This window comes from Amblyraja radiata, chromosome 2, assembly GCF_010909765.2.
Source record: "Amblyraja radiata isolate CabotCenter1 chromosome 2, sAmbRad1.1.pri, whole genome shotgun sequence".
Classification (NCBI taxonomy): domain Eukaryota; kingdom Metazoa; phylum Chordata; class Chondrichthyes; order Rajiformes; family Rajidae; genus Amblyraja; species Amblyraja radiata.
In genome coordinates this window covers 34,754,284-34,772,037 of record NC_045957.1, presented here as the reverse complement: position 1 = coordinate 34,772,037, position 17,754 = coordinate 34,754,284, and the positions used below count along the sequence as shown (strand labels likewise).

At 41.7% G+C, this 17,754-nt stretch overlaps 2 protein-coding genes across 9 annotated transcripts in view; both read right to left on the bottom strand.

Annotated features, from left to right (window-relative positions):
* The window catches only part of wdr37 (WD repeat domain 37), a 120,392-nt gene extending 117,480 nt beyond the window's left edge, over window positions 1–2,912 (bottom strand). For 4 of the 8 annotated variants that reach the window (XM_033044826.1, XM_033044862.1, XM_033044851.1 and 1 more), the window contains exon 1: window positions 2,829–2,909. The gene's annotated coding sequence lies outside the window, so the exon portion shown is untranslated. Of the gene's footprint in view, window positions 1–2,816 lie in introns of all 8 variants that reach the window. The other 4 variants (XM_033044871.1, XM_033044888.1, XM_033044835.1 and 1 more) reach the window with 4 other exon arrangements.
* A 1,788-nt stretch (window positions 2,913–4,700) lies between these two features.
* Window positions 4,701–17,754, bottom strand: part of LOC116988265 — a 94,968-nt gene continuing 81,914 nt past the window's right edge. The window contains exons 8-9 of the mRNA XM_033044814.1: window positions 9,531–9,655; window positions 4,701–6,407 (exon numbers count right to left, since the gene is read on the bottom strand). Of these exons, the coding sequence (XP_032900705.1) occupies window positions 5,878–6,407; window positions 9,531–9,655 (655 nt within the window). The 3' untranslated portion in view covers window positions 4,701–5,877. The remainder of the gene's footprint in view (window positions 6,408–9,530; window positions 9,656–17,754) is intronic.

Genomic DNA, 17,754 nt, shown 5'->3' with positions numbered 1-17,754 from the left:
TGTCAGGACTGTCTTATGAAGAAAGACTGGATAGACTTGGTTTATACTCTCTAGAATTTAGGAGATTGAGAGGGGATCTTATAGAAACTTATAAAATTCTTAAGGGGTTGGACAGGCTAGATGCAGGAAGATTGCTCCCGATGTTGGGGAGGTCCAGGACAAGGGGTCACAGCTTAAGGATAAGGGGGAAATCCTGTAAAACCGAGATGAGAAGAACTTTTTTCACACAGAGAGTGGTGAATCTCTGGAACTCTCTGCCACAGAGGGTAGTCGAGGCCAGTTCATTGGCTATATTTAAGAGGGAGTTAGATGTGGCCCTTGTGGCTAAGGGGATCAGAGGTTATGGAGAGAAGGCAGGTACGGGATACTGAGTTGGATGATCAGCCATGATCATATTGAATGGCGGTGCAGGCTCGAAGGGCCGAATGGCCTACTCCTGCACCTAATTTCTATGTTTCTATTGTGTGCAATTTTGGTCTCCAAATTAGAGAAATAATATTATTGCTATTTAGGGAGTGCAGCGTAGGATCACCAGGTTAATTCCCAGGATGGCAGGACTGACATATGATGAAAGAATGGGTCGACTGGGCTTGTATTTGCTTGAATTTAGAAGGATGAGAGGATATCTTACAGAAACATATACAATTCAGAGAGGATTGGACAGGGTAGATGCAGGAAAATGTTCCCGAAGTTGGGGGAGTCCAGAACCAGGGGCCACAGTTTAAGAATAAGGGGTAGGCCATTTAGGACTGAGATGAGGAAAAACATTTTCACTCAGAAAGTTGTGAATGTGGAATTCACTGCCACTAAAGGCAGTGGAGGCTAATTCACCGGATGTTTTCAAGAGAGTTAGATTTAGCTCTAAGGGCTGAGGGAATCAAGGGATATGGGTGGAAAAAAACCAGAACGGGGTACTGATTTTGGATGATCAGCCTTGATCATATTGAATGGTGGTGCTGGCCCGAAGTGCTGAATGGCCCTATCTTTGCTGGCTTGGGGGGGGGGGGGGGAAGACAGGTTGTGAAATGTACACAATGAACTATGTTTCTCCTTCATCTTATACAAACTCCACAACATAGTATCGATATGACAGAACTTTATTTATCCCAGGAGGGTAATTGATCTGCTAACGGTCATAAAACACAAGATACAAGAAACATGAAAATAAAGTGACGAGTAGAAAGGATTGGTGGGGGGGGGTCAGTCTACCCCACAACAGAAGGGGTGGTTGTACAGTTTGATAGCCACAGGGGAAATGGATCTCCTGTGGCATTCTGCACTGCATCTTGGTGGAACCAGTCTGTTGCTGAAGGTCGCATGGATAATACAGATATCAAAGTATCTTGTAACCACTCTCAAAAAAATCAAGAGCAAAATTTTTAAAAGACCCTCCATGGTGTATTTGATCTATGTCAATAAACTGCAATAGTGCTTTCAATAACACCACAAAACTGCTTTGTACTGATGGTGAAATTGACAAGCAATGGTAATCAGGCACATAATTTACATCCATAAGACCAGACGAACTAGAATATGTTCTTTGTTACAAACCGGAATGGCAAGCAAAGTAGGATAATCAGCCAAACATCCTGCGAGAATATCCCGCAGTAGATTGCAGGAGCTGCCAAACAGCAAATGTTTAAGAATCATTGCAGGAGCTGTCAGACAGCAATGTTTTAAAAATCAGGACACTCAAGGAGAGTCCAGAGCCAAAGGATGAATAGCAATTCTCAACTGTAAGGTAGAGCTTGGCTTTCCCTGCAACCACAATCATCAAAAGGAAATACCAAAAACGAGCAGCACATATATTGGCACACCAGGGAACAGGTTATGCAAAACTTACACACTAAAGCAATGAACGTCTGTTTTATAAAAAGGTTTGGAGACTCAAGAAACTGCTGGAGTCTCGAGTAAATTGTTTGAAATGTTTTTTGATCCTTATAAACAATGTTGAGTACCCCAGAGGACAAATGCAAAGTTGGAAAGATATTTCAACCTTTCTGGTAGTTCCACCCTGGGATGATGAAGCCTTGGAGGGGGACCTTCGCACCGCCCCACACCTACAAACTGCACGGCTCCATCAACTACCATCACCCAGGTATACCCCTCCCCCCCAAGTACCGGTCCCGGGAAGACACCCTTGGAATCACCTTAAACCTACCAACAGCGCATCCCCTACAACTACCAGCACCCCACGTACACCACCCCCTCCCCCTCTCCCCCTTTCTCTCCCCCTTTCTCTCCCTCCCCCTCCTTCTCTCCCCCTCCTTCTCTCCCTCTCCCTCTCCCCCCTTTCTCTCCCTCCTTCTCTCCCCCTTTCTCTCCCCCTTTCTCTCTACCCCTTTCTCTCCCTCCTTCTCTCCCCTTTCTCTCCCTCTCTCTCTACCCCTTTCTCTCCCCCTTTCTCTCCCACCTTCTCTCCCTCTTTCTCTCCCCCCCTCTCTCCCCCTTTCTCTCCCACCTTCTCTCCCTCTTTCTCTCCCCCTTTCTCTCCCTCTCTCTCTCTCTACCCCTTTCTCTCCCTCCTTCTCTCCCTCCTTCTCTCCCTCCTTCTCTCCCTCTCTACCCCTTTCTCTCCCTCCTTTCTCTCCCTCCTTTCTCTCCCCCTCTCTCTCCCTCTCTCTCTCCCCCTTTCTCTCCCCCTTTCTCTCCCTCCTTTCTCCCCCCTCCTTCCCCTCTCCCTCCTTCTCTCCCTCCCTCTCTCCCCCTTTCTCTCCTACCCCCTCTCTCCCTCTCCCCCTCTCCCTCTCCCTCTCCCTCTCCCTCCCCCTCTCCCTCTCTCTCCCTCTCTCCCCCTCTCCACTAACCGCTCGGTCCCTCTCACCTCTCTTCAACACGACATCCCCAACCTCCGCCTCCTCCTCCGGGCCGCCGCCGCCGCCGCCAGAGGTCAGAGGTCAGCGGTGGACCCCCCGCCCCCTGGGCTGGCTGCGCATGCGCGGGCGGGGGGGGAGGCGTCCCACCGGCCGGCAAGAGCCGCTCTGCGCATGCTCCCCCCTGACACTGAATATGTATGTAGAGGAAGCAACTGCAGATGCACAAAAATGCTGGAGAAACTCAGCGGGTGCAGCAGCAGCATCTATGGAGCGATGGAAATAGGCAACTTTCGGACCGAAACCCTTCTTCAGACTGACGGGGGGTTCATAGATGCTGCTGCACCCGCTGAGTTTCTCCAGCATTTTTGTGCACCTTCGATTTTCCAGCATCTGCAGTTCCTTCTTGAACACAAGGAACTGCAGATGCTGGTTTAAATCAAAGGTAGACACAAAATGCTGAGTTACTCCAGCATGTTGAGCCTACCTGAAAATGTATGTGTAGGAAAGAACTGCAGATGCTGGTTTAAATCAAAGGTAGACACAAATTGCTGAGTTACTCCAGCACGTTGTGTCTACCTTCAATTTAAACCAGCATCTGCAGTCCTTTCCTAAACATTTTGTCAGGCACATTGGAGGAACAGCACCTCATATTTCGCTTTAGTTGCTAACATCCCAGCGGCATGACCATTGAATTCTCTAACTTCAAGTAACCTTTGTTTTCCCTCTCTCTTCATCCCCTCCCCCTCCCAAGACTCTCACCAATCATACAGTCTCCGACTACACTCTATCTCTGCACTGCCCATTCCCCTGACATCAGTCTGAAGAAGGGTCTCAACCTGAAACGTCACCCATTCCTTCTCTCCAGAGATGCTGCCTGTCCCGCTGAGTTACTCCAGCATTTTGTGTCTACCTGAAAATGTATGTGTAGGAAGGAACTGCAGATGCTGGTTTAAACCGAAGATAGACACAAAAACCTAGAGGATCTCAGCGGGACAGGCAGCTTCTCTGAAGAGAAGGCATGGGTGACATTTCAGGTCGTTTTGCAAGTTTTTTTGGCATATTTTATTCTGAATAGTTTCATTTCAAATTAATAAAATGACAGACCTGAATGTTACGACCATGAGAATGAACGTATGAAGAGTTTTTGCAGTTTTTGATTCATTTAATTTTTTATTCTGAATAAAATTTATTCAAAACACTTATTTAAAAATAAACCAGGAGGTCACAAGAAGGAAGAGTAAAATTAAGCCATTCGGCCCATCAAGTCTACTCCGCCAATCAATCATTGCTGATCTATCTCTCCCTCCTAATCCCATGTGTGTCAATTTTCATAATATGGGGAGACAATCAGTTAATAACCTTTATTAGAAACCTTTAGCATCCAGAGTGTAACTTTTGTTTGTAACTTTTAGCCACCAAGGTGAAGGTACTGTCCTAACATGAATGATCGGAGCAGTGAATTTTCCACAGAAATTTCAAGCCATAACAAAAATGGGAATGTAAATTGGACCAATAACCACAATTCCCATTCCAATGTTGGGGACAAAAAACTATGATTTATACGTGAGTGATAACATAAAGAATAATGGAGAATGATCTTGAGGCCTTCTTTACAAAGTAGAAATTAATTCTTGGAAGGGTCCCCCTATATATCACCATCACCGATCCATGTTTTCCAGAGATGCTGCCTGACCTGCTGAGTTACTCCAGCACTTTGTGTCCTCTTTACAACCTTGCCTTTGTTGTCTCTTTAACCTGGAGGCTATTATTTTTACTGCTATGATGCTGAAACCTATAAACCTAAATGCTATAATTTAACTTTGTTATCCATGTAGTTCTAAGCTATGATAATTTGATGATAAAAATTAAACAAAGAATTCAAATGGGTTGACAACTTCAATGTAGAAGTTCATTTATTTTTAACGTGTATGGTACAAAATTTGTTTTGGTGAGATCTAATATTAAAGAAGCAGTTGAACAGTCAGTGGAAACACAATGTACTTACTGCTGTTAACATTTATTCATCTGTTTAAAAGTACAAACATCATTTACCATGATGTGTGCAATGTTTGAAAAATTAGTTGACACATTTACAAGCAGGTGTATATTATGAACAATATTTACTGACCATTTAGAATGACATTTAGCAACATGAAAAATTCTGAAGTGCAATCTTTATGTTTCAAACCGATAACTAAATAATTTGACAATCAGTTGAGCAGACTAATGTTCTTTTTTTGGAGATGTATACCGTTAATTTTAAAATATATATTAAGTATTAAAATATGGGCTTCTTTTTGAAATCTATTCTTAAACTTTTTATTATATCAGATGCCTGAACCCTTTCTGTAAAATAATAAAGGCATATTTTGTTATGTTTTCATCAAACTAACAAATTAAGTGTGCACAAATGCTTACAAGCACACTTGATCTATATGCACAAATATGTCTCCTCTGAGTCATTCACAATATAAATAGAATTTCAAAGGTCTTTTCTTTTTTTAAATGTGCCTTAATTTTGTACTTCCTCCCAGTTTCTATGCTTACCATCCTTAACTGTAGTTGTTACTAGAGAAGATTTTGAGTTTCTCCATTGTCTCTTAGTTTTCATCATTTTGAGCACATATTTGGTTTTCCTAAATGAACGCTATTGCCTTGATGCAACTGGAAATCTGGATAAATTTTCCGTGACAACAGCATTTTCAAGCATTTTCCTTTATTGCACTGTTGAATTTATTACTCAAATGGAATTTGATTGTAAGCTTCTAAATGTGTTGATACATTCGGTTTAAAAGAAAAATGCTACAAATAATTTAAATATAAAAACATCAATATTTTTGTCATAAAGAAAAACCTTAAATTACATTGCAGTCTTATATGGACTGGCAACCATAAACTACAAAAGTCATCAATTTATCTTTATTGAAATGTTGGCCCCAATTTATTTTTGGATTATCTCATAATCACAAAAAATGAATTGTTTTGTATTGTGTTAATTATTGTAACACAATTTAGTATTTCATTTTTCTGCTCCGTAATATTCAAATAATATTTCTATATTTTAAGACTCAAGTATGACTCTGTATTGTTCATCACCGCTGTTTGCAATTCGATCAGAAGCATAATGATAGAGTGACTTCAAGGCTTCTTTCAGTTTTTGCAATCTGCCTAGAGTGTTTTCTTCATTTCCATTATCAGGCAGTGCTGGTCGATCAGATTTTGAAGACAATTTGACCAAGTTGATTTGTTTCATGCTCTCTCTATCTGCGTCCCTGGCTGATTGCTCACTCTTTATTTTGTCCTTTAAGTTTGAGCCTTTGATCAACAGTTCTTCTTTCAGATCTGCCTGTTTGTCACCCAATTGTAAATCCTTATTAAGAATTTCAAGCCCTAATTCTGGTTGTATTTGAGTGGAATTTGGATCACCCACAGGATTTCGAGAGCGTTCCAACTTAATTAACATATTTTGAGATGTTTCACCACGTTTCTCTCCAGGTAAAGATGAAACTGTACCAGTTTTAACAGCCTCCATTTCTTCAATTATTCTCTCTTTATCTTTCAAATTGTTTGTTTGTTGTCCCTCCTTTGTATCTGTAATCAATGTCATGAGCATTAATATCTACAATCTAGGTTACAGAGGATTCTGCAAACATTTTAAAAGCAGAAATAGGTAAATTTGACCTTCATAATAGCATGTATTATGTACATTTATCTTCAAGAATTATATAATCTGTTTGTGCTTAATTAATGCATTCAAAAGTACATTAGTATTTAAAATAACATGCCTAAAATGCACACGTTATCTTTTATGACAATTAACATTACATATAATAAATTAACATTTCTAATATTGTTAATAATGTAAGCAAGACTTAAAATAGAACTGTGTTGTAGCGCAAATTAGGACAACAATTTTAAATACCTCCATGTGATGTTTGGGTTGGTTACAATCTGAAGATGACATCAGATCAGTTACCAGTTTTGTCCTTTCTGTACTGGGCCTCTCTCATTGCTACACGCAAACTGGAGGAACAGCACCTCTTATTTGCCTTGGGTAGCATACAACCCAATGATATGAACATTGAAATCTCCACTTCAAGGTAACCTCTAACAACCCTCCTCTTTCTCCCCTACAGCCCCCCTTTCTTCCCTCCAACCTCTGTGCCTCACCTAGACTTGCATCTATTTCTCCCCTCCATCTTCACCTACATTCCTTCATCGAGCCATAGAGTGATGCAGTGTGGAAACAGGCCATTTGGCCTAACTCGCCCACACCGGCCAACAATGTCCCAGCTACCCTAGTCCCACTTGCCTGTGTTTGGTCCATATCCCTTCAAACCTGTCCTATCCATGTACCTGTCTAACTGTTTCTTAAACGATGGGATAGTCCCAGTCTCAAATACCTCCTTTGGCAGCTTGTTACATACACCCACCACCCTTTGTGTGAAAAAATTATCCCTCGGATTCCTATTCAATCTTTTCCCCTTCACCTTGAACCTATGTCCTCTGGTCCTCGATTCCCCCACTCTGATCAAGATAATAATAATAATAATAATAATATATTTTATTGTCATTGCACGTCAGTGCAACGAGATTTAGTGTGCAGCTCCACTGATGTACAAGAAAGGTAAATAAATACAATACATAAATAAGCAAGCTGAATTGATTGACGTGACCATCTGAGGGAGACTGTCCAAAGGGGGTGGGTGAGGGGCACTCATTAGGGCCGGTTCAGAGCCGCTATAGCTCTTGGGATAAAACTGTTCCTGAGTCTGGAGGTTCGGGCGTAGAAGGCCTTGTAACGTCTGCCAGAGGGAAGTAGTTGAAACAGACCGTGGCAGGGGTGTGATGAGTCCTTATGGATGCTGAGGGCCTTCCTGAGGCACCGCGTGCATACTGTGCATCTAACCGATCTATTCCTCTCATGATTTTATACACCTCTATAAGATATCCCATCATCCTCCTGCGCTCCATGGAATAGAGACCCAGCCGACTCAACCTCTCCAGATAGCTCACACCCTCTAGTCCTGGCAACATCTTCGTAATCCTTTTCTGAACCCTTTCAAGCCTGACAATATCTCTCCTATAACATGGTGCGCAGAACTGAACACAATATTCTAACTGCGGTCTCATCAACGTCTTGCACAACTGCAATATGACCTCCCAAAATCTATACTCAATACTCTGATTGATGAAGGCCAAAATGCCGAAAGCCTTTTTGACCACCTTATCTAACTGTGACTCAACCTTCAAGGAACCATGCACCTGTACTCCTAGATCCCTCTGCCCTACACTACCCAGAGGCCTACTATTTACTGTGTAGGTCCTGCCCTTGTTCGACATCCCAAAATGCAACACCTCACACTTCTCTGTATTAAATTCCATCAACCATTCCTTCGCCCACCTTCCTCTGGCTTCACAATTCGTGACTCTTCAATCCTATTGTTTCACATCTTTTTTTTCATCTCTGGTCTTTGTCCAACCATCTGCCCATCAAAAGCCCTCCTCTCCTGTGTTCACCTATTACCTGCCTTGCTTTTCCTGTTTCTCCTATCTTCTAGCTCTCTTCCTCCCCCCCTTACAAGCAGTCCAAAACGTCACCTATCCATGTTCTCCAGAGATGCTGCTTGACCCGCTGAGTTACACTTATGTTAGTTAATGCTTGAGTTGTTACCATATTGATTAAAGTAATGAGCAAAGTAGCTTGAACACTTAGCACATTGGCAATACAAACTGTAAGTGAAAGTGGCTGTGAAATGGCTTAAGTTTCATAACAGTAATATAAGAAGGTAACAAGCAAAGTTAACATCAGATTCCGAAAATAGTTTGCTTACAGATGGCCATGATCATCTCATTATTTAAGGCATTTTGTAAAGTTAGGCTTCCAGGCAAGCCTAAAGTTAGGCTTAAAGTTAGGCAGCCCTCGGACAAGAACTGAGGTAAGAGGTCAACCAGCTTCATCTTAGTAGCATAAATGTTGCAGTTTCCTTACATCCATGCCCAATGTGCATTCCTTTTTTTCCTTTGCCAGGCTAAATTACTGCCAAGAGGCATCCACAGCAACTAGCAGCGGCAAGCTGTTCCTCCAGTTACTCCTAAACTAGAATCTTTAGCACCACGAGAAGTCAACAAATTACAAAACTTTTCTGTGCCTTAAATGATTCCACACCTGTATAAAATAAATATCTATGTAAATTTGTCACACTTTATTTCAACCTCCTTGAAATTCTAGCTTTGAATCTTCCAGCTCCTCAACCTGAATAACAATAAGATTCCAATGATCCAATCAACACTATATTTCTGTTGATAGACACGAACAGCTGGTGTAACTCAGCAGAACAGGCAGCATCTCTGGAGAGAAGTGATGGGTGACATTTCGGGTCGAGACCCTTCTTCAGTCTCGACCCAAAGCGTCACCCATTCCTCAAGAGATGCTGCCTGTCCCGCTGAGTTACTCCAGCTTCTTGTGTCTATCTTCGGTTTAAACCAGCATCTGCAGTTCCTTCCTGCACTCTATCTATTTCTTAAATTCCCATTGCTTTGCGGCTTAATTACTGGAAAGATCTATTTCATGTAAAATTGTATAACTTTAAAAACTGCATTCTGTGTTGTGACAATAATAGAATTACTATTGTAGATAATAGATACCCTATAAACTAATAACATATTTTCTAATGTTTAAAACATTGTAAAAATTGATTAATAGCAACTTACAACATTGAATCAAAGATATAGTGCAAACTATATTCTTGCAGTTAATCTCCACATTTCTTGTCAGAATAAGTTTGTCCAGATGTGGATACTTGCATAAGCAGCATTTCAGAGTGTGGGATATATAGCTGCAGAGTGAAAAAGTAATTACAGTTGTAATGATAATGGTTAAAACAAACACATTTTAAATCAACAGTATCTTATGTTTTCCTCAGTAAAAATGCAGTATTCATTGTATTCTATACAAAATCTCCATCAACTATGAACGTGAACCAAGACCAGGAATAGGCCATAAAGTATCTTCAGCCTGTTTACTTGGTTCTTGGTTCTTACTTCAACATCACTTTCTCATCCTACCCGCATAGCCTTTGAGTCCTTAATGATTCAAACAAAATGTATTTCAAATTTGAGTGCATTTCATAATTGAACAACTACAGTGCCTGAAATGATTGCACAATGTTCGGCACCATTTGCCACTCTTGAGTTTACAATTCAGTCCACATCCAAATTCAGCAAGTCCTAGATAACATCCAGGGGCGGAAATCCCTATCAAAACATGGGGGGGGGACACAATTTCTTGGTGGCCGCCCGCACGAGCACACCCACAACCACATGCGAGGCTACGGCCGTGTGCCCTGTGGACGGTAACATCGGGAGCTGACCTAGTTGGTGACCGACTCCGAACTCCAGCAGGGTCATCTACCCAGAATCGTGGGGCTTGAATCGGCCCGTTCGCGGGGCCTTTCATCGGCCAGTGCGGCTTAAAATCGGCCGCGGGATCTTCCATCACCCGGCGGGAGCTTCAACATTGAGAGCTTCGATGCAGCAGTTTGACTGCCTGACCCGCGAGGCGATTGAAGATCCTGCAGCCGATTTTAAGCCGCGCCGGGCAATGAAAGGTCCCGCAAATGGGCCGATTCAGCCCTTAGAAAGCGTCTGATGCCCGCTTGAATCTTTCAAAAGCTACGTGATAAATATCACTTAAACAAATAAAACTGAAGCAAGTAAAGGTAAACAGAAGAACCAACCTTGGAGGGGGGAGAGCGAGAGAGAGAGAGAGATGGGAAAAAATACTGTATAACGTCAGTGAATGAGGGACTTACCTGCAAGCCAGCCAGGAAACCTGTTCGACCGGAGTCCTTAATGACCTAACCCGTTTAAATCCGATACCCGTTTATATCTTTCCCATCCACCAATGCAGCTAATTAGTTCAAATGGTAATTGTGCCCGCATCAGGCAGCTTTAAGAAATTCAGCGTGAATACCTTCAGTAATACTTGAAGGTCAAAACACAATTGGTGACACATCGTGTTAATACGATGTTAATAGAGACATTTAACAAGCACTTAACAGTGACACCCCCACTGTCCCGCAGAAAGCGGAGATTTTAATAGATTTTAATTTACCAAATTTCAAAATCTGGATGTTGTCCCTCACCTTTCAAAACATGGAAGGGGCGTGTCCCCACCCATCCCACCCGGGATTTCCGCCCATGACAACATCTAAGCCTGGGTTGATACGTGGCAAGTAACATTTGTGCCACCTAAGTACCAGGCAGTGTTGATATCCACCAAGAGAAAATCCACCTATCACACCATGACATTCAAAAATATTACCATCACTGAATCTCCCGCTATCATTATCCTGGGGGGTTACCTTTGACCAGAAACTGAACTGGAGTAGCCATATCCACAATGTGGCTAAAAGAGAAGGTCAGAGGCTAGGAATCCTGTGACAAGTAACGTAACACTTAACTCACCAGAACCTGTACACTATCTACAAGGTTCAAGTCAGGAGTGTGATGGAATACACTCAACTTGCCTGGATGATTGCAGCTTCAATAGAAGCTTGACACCGTAGCAGCCAGCTTGATAGGCACTCCATCCACAACCACTCAGCAGTTTGTAACATCTATAGGATGCACTGCAGCAACTCGCCAAGACACAAGACAGCACCTTCCAAACTCATGACCTCTCCAGCCAGAAAGACAAGAAAAGCATGGTAAACCCACCCTCTAAGCCACACGCCATCCTAACTTGAAAATATATCACCGCTCACTCACTATCAATCAAAATCTTGGAAGCCGCTCCTAAACAGCATTGTGGGTGTACATACACCTCAAGGACTGCAACGATTCAAGAAGATTACGCACCACCATCATCTCAAGGGTAACTAAGAATGTGCAATTATAAACTGGCTCAGCCTGAAGCCCTCATCTCTTGAAAAAAACATTAATAATAATAAAACATTTCTAGGTTTATATTTGTTCTTTATTTACTTTTCTTGGTGTGGACATTAACACTAAGACAGCATTCGGGGACCATTCCCAATGCTCATGAGAAGGTGATGGGAAGCTACTTCTTGAATCAGTCCAGTTTTTCTGGTGAGGTTACAGCCATGATACTGTGGAATAAGGTGTTCCAAAGGCAAGAAAAGGAATTGTGGCTTATTTCCAAATTTGGATGGTGTGTAACTTAAGATATTGGACGGGTAATGGTGACTCAACCACCTTTGTCTTTCTTGAAGGAAGTGGCCATGGCAGGAGATATTATTGAAGTAGCCCAGGTGAATAACTGAAGTGCATTCTGTAGGTGGTGCACACTGAAGCCAGTAGTGGAGATAGTGAATGATTAAGGAGGTAGATGGGATGCCAATCAAATGGACTGCATTTCTTGGATGATGATCGAGCAGCTTTAGGATGTCAGGGGAAGAGTTAACCATCTCAGGATGCCCAGTTTCTGACCTTCCAAAGTAGTCCAGTTGAGCTTCTGGTCATTGTTGACACCCAAATATTGATGTTGGGGGAAGCGATAATGGTAATGGAATTGAATGTCAAGGCTCTTTCTGGAGAAAGTTATCACCAAACACCTTTGACACAGATGGCATTTCATAGCCCATGCCTGAACATGGCCTTGATCTCCATGCTGATATGGACTGTGTCATTTGCTGAGAAGTTCTGAATAGAATTGGACATTGTGCAAATGTTCCTACTTCTTGTCTTATGAAGGTAGGCTACTAATGAAGTAGCTAAAGCTGCTTGAACTTGGGGAACTGTCATGAGGAACACTTGCAACAATGTTGGGGGTGGGTTAATACACCTGCAACAACCATTGCCATTTTACCTTGCACAAGGTCTGACTCCAACCACTGGATTGTTTTTCCTTTGATGCCAACTAACCGGTTTTACCTGGGCTGCTTGATTACAGTCCATTTTGATATCATTCTCACCTCATCTGGAATAGAGGCTCCTGGATTACCGGTCAGGTAATTTAACTGCTGTTCCTCCACCATCCCATGCCACTTTTCTTTAAGACCTCCAATCATGTTTCCAAGCCAGACAAATGTTTTACTTTGGTATTGTCTTTTGTGCTATGATTTATGTACATACTGCTTATTTACTTAAACATTCACCACCATCAAAAATAGAACATATAATGAACCTCACAATTTCCTTCTTTGTATTGATTACGGATATCCTCAACCTATTTCAAGGTGGGAATAATTTACAATTGATTTTGAAGTTTAGTTGGGTTTTAGTTTAGAGATACTGCGTAGAAACAGGCCCTACGACCAATGATCACCCATGTTCTATCCTACACACTAGAGATAATTTGCTGAAGCTAATTAACCTACAAACCTGCATGTCTTTGGGATGTGGGAGAAAGCCGGAGCACCCAGAGAAAACCCAAGTGGTCACAAGGAGAATATACAAACTCTGTACAGACAGCAACCGTGGTCAGGATCAAACCCGGTTCTCTGGCTCTCTTATGCCCCTGTCCCACTTAGGAAACCTGAACGGAAACCTCTGGAGACTTTGTGCCCCGCCCAAGGTTTCCGTGCAGTTCCCAGAGGTTCCCGGAGGTTTCTGTCAGTCTCCCTACCTGCTTCCACTACCTGCAACCTCCGGCAACCACCTGCAAGCTCCGGGAACCGCACGGAAACCTTGGGTGGGGCGCAAAGCCTCCAGAGGTTTCTGTTCAGGTTTCCTAAGTGGGACAGGGGCATAAGGCAGCAACTCTACTGCTGCAATACTGTGCCAAAGTGTGGGCTTGATTTCTCTGTGTTTACATGTGAAGCTTGTCACATGTGCTAAAGGCATCCAAGAATCATGATTGCTAGATTTAATAAGCTCCACACTATTCAATAGAACCAAATATTCAGAAGTGGGTACAACCAGTGGCTGATGCACATGCTAAGTTTTGATGAGCAGTGACAAATTTCTCCCCAAAGAACTGTTCAACAGAGAAATGACCGCAGCAATAGGTCAATTGTGTGTGATTGAATTGGCCCCAAAATTCCAATAATGAGGAAGGATGCAATTTAGAATTTAAACCAGATTAATTGGGGTATTATCCTTTACACCGTGAATCCAACATTCCATTCGGAGGAGGTATGCAGGTCTCTCCCCAAGTCTGCTCAAATCAACTGAGGCCACAGATACAGAAGATCCATAGCTTCTGTGCTAGAATTCTGTTCTTCTTATCTCATTGCCCCACATTTCCACCTGGAAAATCTAATACCACACCTGTAATCTTCAAAAACTGGTGGTCTTGGATAGGATTGCTTACTTTGATGTGAAGAGATTATTTTCCTTGAAAAATTCAAGACTTCTTTTTGGAGACTTTCCCTTAGCTGAGCCTTCAAGCCAGTATTTGGTTCATCTGCATAGATCAGGCCAGCCAAAAATACTAATAAAATGGCTTGTAATACAGAGCCATGGTAATGGCTTTGCTTTTGACAACAGAGCCTTCCTCTGCTGGTTTGAGGGAGTGCAGAACCTGTGAATTTCAGTGCCAATGCCTTTTAAAATATATAATCTATTTGGTTTGGGTCTTTGGCCTAGCAAACATATGACATTATTTTAAAAAGTGCTCTAGGAACTGCACGTCATCCTTTATTGATGCACTGAGTGAATATCGTATTTTGCCCTGTAGTCAAAATATGTGACAATGACACTAAATTGCTAAACTGTGACATCCTTGTTTGAAGAAATCACTGATGTGGTTTTCTCCTGTTTAATAAAGGTTGGAAGCCGAAGTACACATTCACAGACGGCAGCTGCTGCATCGGTCCACAGCTGCCGTCTTGTTTACATGCTGCCTGCCGGGAAGCATTAAACATTATGAAAGGCTATCACACAGGCGGTCATGGGCATGGGGGAAAAGAGGGGATGGAGAGAGCAATAAACAGGGAGAAGGGGAAAGATCAGGGTAGAATATAGGGAGGATGAAAAATTGGGGAAAGGAAATTATGAAATAACACGGTGTTAAGTAATCTACCGATTGCCTAATCAAGCCTCGTTTGTGCCCTGGGGTGTGATTGGGCCCAATAATTATTGTGGCCTCAAATTGCAATTACTAATGCATTGGTGCTGCGATCAACATCAGCTGTGCCTGTCCGCTATAAAAAACAGCATTTATTAAACAACATATGTAAATTGAAATTGGCCACTATCATCTGTGTCACAATTTCTTCAATTTTCTGTACACGGAATCCCTTGTTTTACTCTTACTAAATAATGAAGATCAAAAGTTGCAACTTTTCGATTCAATTTCTGTTCATGTTGTCAGGTACATAAAATACAGAACAAGATGAATCACACTAGGAAGTGCCATGACTAATTCTCCCATGGCCAGGCCTTTCACTGGAAATGGCTGCAAGTACTTCAAAATGGAAAAAAATACTTTTTATCCATAATTTGTGTGTACAAAAAGAACAATATTTATTTTCTAATCCAGTTTCATGGCTAAAGTATTTAGTTTTTATAACATTTAATAATGGAACTATGGTAGGGTGGCAGTTTTTGATTATAATACCACAATCAGTCCTTAGCACAATGCAATGTCATATAGCTAAAAATGAAGCTCAGTAAAAGCCAGTTTTCCACACCAATTCTGAAACATCCATCGACAGATTCATTAAGTTTGAATTGTGAATTGAACTACCAGACCACAGAAAGTGGAACAATCCTAGGATTAGTCCATTGTCTGTTGTGAGTTAGTTTTAGTTGGTCTAGTTTTGGGAGGTGGCATTATGGCCATCAAATAAGTGACAGAAATATCAATCTGGATTCCCATTTCTATCCAAGAGATATTTGCTTGAAATGTGCTGTGCAAAATTTGGGAAAGGAGAATATTGTGTTTACCGGAATAAAACAGAACATTTGGGAAAACTAGGCAGGTCAGGCAGCATCCGTGAAAAGAGAAACAGTTAACGTTTCAGGACAAAATTCCTCTCGTCGGAACTTCAACCTGAAACGTTAACTGTTTCTCATTTCATGGATGCTGCCTGATCTGCTGATCTTTTCCAGCAGACTTTGTTTTGATTTCAGATTTCCATCATCTGGAGGGTTTTTTTAAATCTTCATTCAACTTTACTGGAATGTTAAGTGAAGTCAAATGGTCCTGGTAAAGAATCAAATACAAATATTCTTATTATGCCTCAGCTTATTGTATCATCATTAATGTTATGCCTGCTCGGAAGCATTTCTTTCAGCAAACCAGCTGTTAAAAGCAGATCTTCCAGCAGATGCTTTATGTCATGGTTATTGTATAGCATTTGATGAAGCCATATCTCCTCTAAAAGTATATTCTTAATGTAAATGTTACTGTTCTGCCCAAATGCCTGTCAAATGTACATGATTACTGAGCTATTTTTATCATGAATATTCACAATAGCAGCAAACAGCCAGTGAGAAACCCCAGCGGTATGAACATTGACTTCTCCAATTTCAGGTAGTCCTTGCTTTCTCCCCCTTCCCAGCTCTCCCACAGCCCATTGTCTCCGCCTCTTCCTCTCTTCTTCCCGCCCCCCCCCATCCCCTCATCAGTCTGAAGAAGGGTCTCGAACCGAAAAGTCACCCATTCCTTCGCTCCATAGATGCTGCCTCACCCGCTGAGTTTCTCCAACATTTTTGTCTACCTTCGATTGTTCCAGCATCTGCAGTTCCTTCTTAAACACTAGATCAGTAGATATGGCTGGCTGCTTTTCAAGGATTCCTCTTCAATTTCACAAGGTAACAGAAGGAAATAATAATGCAACTTATTTCTGTTACATAATGAAAGGTGAGATTGCATCTGTTACATAATGAAAGGTGGACAGAACACAAGGAGATCCTCTTCCCTGTGGCTATCAAACTTTACAACTCCTCCCCCTCTGTCATGGGGTAGACTGAGACTGAGACTAATTACCCCCCCCCCCCCCCCCCCCCCCTCCCCCCCCCCCCCCCCGCTCAATCTTTGCACATCCTCAAAGGCTTCATGTTTCATGTATTTTGTGTTTTTATGACTGTTGGCAAATTAAATTAATTTCCCTCCTGGGATAAATAAAGTTCTATCATATCGTATCATATCATATAACTTTCCAATTAAGGATTACTCGTGTATGCAGGAGATTCAAAGGAAACCAGTCATGATTTTTGATAATCTCACTGAAATCATTCTATTTACTATTCTTTCCTCATTTTGTTTGAACAGGGTGGCACTGTGGCACAGCAGATGAGCTGCTGGCTAACCGCACCAGAGACCCAGGTTCAATCCTGACAAAAGGTGCTGTCTTTACAGAGTTTGTACGTTCTCCCTGTGACCGCGTGGGATTTCTCCAGGTGCTCCAGTTTCCTCCCACATTCCAAAGACTTGCACTCTTATAAGTTAACTGGCTTCTGTAAATTGTCCCTAGTGTGTAGAATAGAACTAGACTATGGGTGATCGCTGATGTTGATAAAATACATCATTGTGTATTCGGTGAATGGCTTGAATGGCTTGTTTCCACGCTGTATCTCTAAGATAAATTAAACAGAGTGTGTTATTATTGTTAATAATATGAGGCAATTTGCTTCAGATTTGGATGCCAATATCTTGACATAAGACTGTTTTTGATAAGCCCACTTTTTTAGTAGAAAAATATAACAAGGTGTTGAAACTGTAGCTGAGAATTAACTGCAATATGATGAAGACTGGGATAACAAAAGCAAATAGCCTGTAATTATTTTTATTGTATAACCATTATCAAAAAAGACAGATTTCATTAGTGATTTTTATTTTGGTTGAATGCCAATGGAAGTCTTACAACAATAAATGGGATCACAGATCACACCTATAATCCTGTTACTATTTAATTTATATTTTGCTTCTCTTCTTTTCCTTAATTAACCATTGATATAATTAAACAAGGGAAGGAACTAGAATTATAGGAAGTAATTCTAATTGAAGAACGGGCTGATTGAATGC